Raw genomic sequence first — 4,075 nt, forward strand, 5'->3', positions numbered from 1 at the left:
TAAAACTGAAACAATTTTTTTTAAATAATGCAATAAGTCAATAAATTTTGTGCTCGGTTCGTGCGACAAGAATATCAAATTGCGGAGACCTAGATCTGTATGGTGATGGTCTAGCTATGTCCTTGTGATTTTGATAATGGTATTGCGATCCAATTCATTGACAATTATTTGGGAGAAATTATGATATATCGGGCCAAGTCTTTAATGACATCAACAATTCACAAGTTCAAACCTATTCAATGATAGGAGGTCATATTTCTGTGGAGATGACAATTAACAGTATTGTCGATCCTCGTCGATCATAGTATTTGTAGCTAATGTTGTAAATAAAAGTTTAGAGATTACCGAGTTAATTAAGATCGAAAATTTATTTTTTAGAGATTACTGAGTTAATGCCATAAATATTGTTTTGATTTATTATGGCCGCATTAGGTATAGCATTAAAGAAAAAAAAAAAAAAAAAATCTATACGCATATATCAACTGCTTAGGTAATTACCTTGATATTTCAGTAAACGGAGGAAAGGAAATATTGCCTTTGTCAAGATCTTTTAACTATGACGACTTTTATTGTTATTAAAACAAAAAATTAACAAAAGCTCTATCATGCAGGGTAAAGCGCGTGGACGCGACGGCATCAAAAGTCACTCGGTGCTAGTGGCGGCGCTTAGCATAAACTAGCAAAAAAAAAAAAACCGTTAAATAAATAAAGGACCACTTCCATTCCTGGTAGTTTAACTGTTTGTATTAAAAATTATATTTCAAATATTAAAAAAAAATTATCCTTAATCTCTCATGTCACACACACACGCATATATATATATATATATATAAAAATGATACCATTAATCAAAATTAAATGATATATTAACAGTGCAAACGCAAGTAATATTATTAGTCAAGATTGCATAATTTACTACAAAAATATTAAATTGAAAAGGTTAAATCATCTACACGTAAAGGGACATACATTTCTACACCACATAAAGCTTAAATCCAAAACCTCTCAATCAACCTATGTATTGGATTAAGAAATTAGCTACCACCAACTCAGGTCACATATTTAACTCTTGCTTTAAGAACTATATTTCCTTATGCTCATGTCACATGCAAGTGTACAATACATACCCAAAATAAAACTACAAATAAAAAAAATTGTCAATATTAATAGAAAAATTTCACTTCACTTTAAACATTAAATTTGCACTTTGTTGTCCTAGCTAGTAACTTCCTTATAAATCTAATCCGATTAAAAAAAAAAAAATAACAATAACTCCCTTATAAATACCCCATCCCATAAACCTTTCAAATTCACGAGCCAAAACACATTCCTGCTCTCTATTCCTCTCTTGATAGTAAAACAAATCCTCTCTGTTCTTACATACTAAAAAAAAACCAAAAACAAAAAAACAAAAACTCAAAGCCATGACGAGTGACGTGGAAAGTCTATGGATGTTCGCCGTCCTCTCGAAATCCCTCTCCTCAAACAGCCAAATCCTGTTATGGCTCCTCCTCCTCTTAATGGGCCTGGCCTGGCTCGCTACGGCCCTCTTCCACTGGGCCCACCCCGGCGGCCCAGCTTGGGGTCGCCACCACCACAAACGACACCCCAAACACAAAAACGACAAGATAATCCCAGGCCCGAGAGGGCTCCCAGTTATAGGCAGCATGAACCTGATGGCCAACCTGGCCCACCGAAACCTCTTCGCCGCCGCGCGCTCACTTGGCGCCGGGAGGCTCATGGCGTTCAGCCTCGGAGAGAGCCGCGCGGTGGTGACGTGTCACCCTGACGTGGCAAAGGAGATTCTCCAGAGCCCGGCCTTCGTTGACCGTCCGGTAAAAGAATCAGCGTACAGGCTGATGTTCGACCGAGCCATCGGATTCGCGCCGTACGGGGTTTACTGGCGGACTCTGAGACGCATCTCGGCGAACCACCTCTTCTGCCCCCGCCAGATCGCCGCCTCCCAGCCCCAGCGCCGCCGCATCGCGGCCGAGATGACCGTCGCCGTCGCCGGCGGCGCTGCCGTGAGGGACGTCCTCAAGAGGGCCTCCCTCGCCAACATGATGGGCTCCGTCTTCGGCGTGGCGGCCGAAGCCGCCGGCGAGGAGCTCGGGCGGCTCGTGGCGGAGGGCTACGAGATGTTGGGGACGGTGAATTGGTCGGACCACCTCCCCTGGGCGGCGGAGCTGGACATCCAGAGAATCGGCCTCCGGTGCTCCAGGCTGGCGCCAAGGGTCAAGAGCTTCGTCGGCCGGATCGTGGCGGAGCGCCGGAGGAGAGGCGCCGGAGAGAGCGATGAGGGTCGGAGCTTCGTCGACGTTCTGTTGGCGTTGCAAGGAGAGGATAAGTTGTCGGAGTCGGATATGATTGCCGTCCTTTGGGTACGTATCTTTTATTCTTCTCAAAATTGATATATGCTGTGTACTTTAAAACTAAATACAATTTTTTTACTATTTCGAAATAATATATCCATAATAAGTTTGATCCATCCACTCATGGAGGAATTAAATATATATGAAAATCATATTATAAATAAATTTGAAAGTGAAGAATATATATAGTTTTTTTTTAAAGGATTCTCTTTTGCTTCCAAGAGACCTAATAAATTAATACAGCCTTATTTCCTCAATATATATTAATATGGAAGAAAAAAATAGGAAGCAAAATTGTGGTCATCAAGTTTTATATAATGACGCATGACTTTTGGAAGCATTTTATTATTATAATCCGTACAAACCATATTTAGTCTGTCAAACATTTCACAAGCCAAGATAAATCGTTACCAGACATGTTTTTTATTCGAATACTAGATATTTTTTTAACAACTAGAATCTTGACACAAACAGTAGAAATAATCAGTCAGTCCGGACGCGAATTTAACGGTTTTTAATAATTATATTAAATATGTTACTGGTCACAGGAAATGATATTCAGAGGGACCGATACAGTTGCGGCGCTGATCGAGTGGATCCTGGCTAGAATGATCCTTCACCCGGACGTCCAATCAACGGTCCAGATGGAGCTGGACACAGTCGTGGGGAGATCAAGAGCCGTCGATGAGTCCGACATGCCAAGGCTGGCCTATCTAACGGCCGTGGTGAAAGAAGTCCTCAGGCTCCACCCCCCGGGCCCACTTCTCTCGTGGGCCCGCCTCGCCTTCACAGACACGACGGTCGACGGCCACCACGTGCCGGCGGGGACCACCGCCATGGTCAACATGTGGGCCATTTCACGTGACCCCGAGTTCTGGGCCGACCCGGACGAGTTCAAGCCCAAGAGGTTCATGGGCCGCGAGAATGAGGCCGAGTTCTCTGTCTTCGGGTCGGACATGAGGCTCGCGCCATTCGGGTCGGGTCGTCGGGCTTGCCCCGGAATGAAGCTGGGTTTCACCACGGTCTGCTTCTGGGTCGCCACGCTCTTGCACGAGTTTCAGTGGACCAAACCCACCGGTCAAACCGGCGTTGACCTTTCGGAGGTACTCAGGCTGTCCTGCGAGTTGGCCAACCCGCTGCGTGCTAACGTGCGCCCAAGGCACGCGATCCTAAACCGATCTTATTAAATTGTTGTTCCTGGGCGTGAGTGACAAAAAAATATGAAAAATAAAAGGGTCTGATAAAAAAAAGAAGTTAAGAAAATATCGAGAAAGTAATAAAATAAAATACTGCGTATGATTACTTAGTGTTCTATTATAAGTTGTTAATTTGTCGCTTATTTCATAATTATTAGTATATGTAATGTATCATTATGTGTTTCTTGTATTGTAATTACGTATATAATAAAGACGATTCATACTTTTGGTTCTTCACAATTTAAATATACATATATATATATATATATATATATATATATATATACATTATACATATATATATATATATATATATATATATATATATATATATATTGATGGTGTTCGATGATAGGTGAAGAATCGATAATCAATGTTATATCTGCATGAAAGTGTCCCGTTCTTAGTCTTTATTCTATTTTTTTTTATAGTGCTTGATTTGACGAACCACAAATTGAGCAGACTCACGATTCAAAGATTATTTGAGGACAAACCATGGTTCTTAGT

General features: G+C 41.7%; 1 protein-coding gene across 1 annotated transcript; it reads left to right on the top strand.

Moving 5' to 3' along the window:
* The first annotated feature begins 1,293 nt into the window (after positions 1–1,293).
* On the top strand, positions 1,294–3,808 carry LOC149400281 (cytochrome P450 78A6-like). The gene is made up of 2 exons (XM_089612696.1): positions 1,294–2,381; positions 2,921–3,808. Exons 1-2 carry the CDS (start codon positions 1,425–1,427, stop codon positions 3,557–3,559), a joined length of 1,596 nt encoding a protein of 531 aa, XP_089468822.1. The 5' UTR covers positions 1,294–1,424; the 3' UTR covers positions 3,560–3,808.
* The last annotated feature ends 267 nt before the right edge of the window (positions 3,809–4,075 follow it).

This window comes from Urtica dioica, chromosome 4 (assembly GCF_054948205.1).
Source record: "Urtica dioica subsp. dioica isolate 48M chromosome 4, U.dioica_male_clone48M_v1_H2, whole genome shotgun sequence".
In the NCBI taxonomy this organism is placed as follows: domain Eukaryota; kingdom Viridiplantae; phylum Streptophyta; class Magnoliopsida; order Rosales; family Urticaceae; genus Urtica; species Urtica dioica.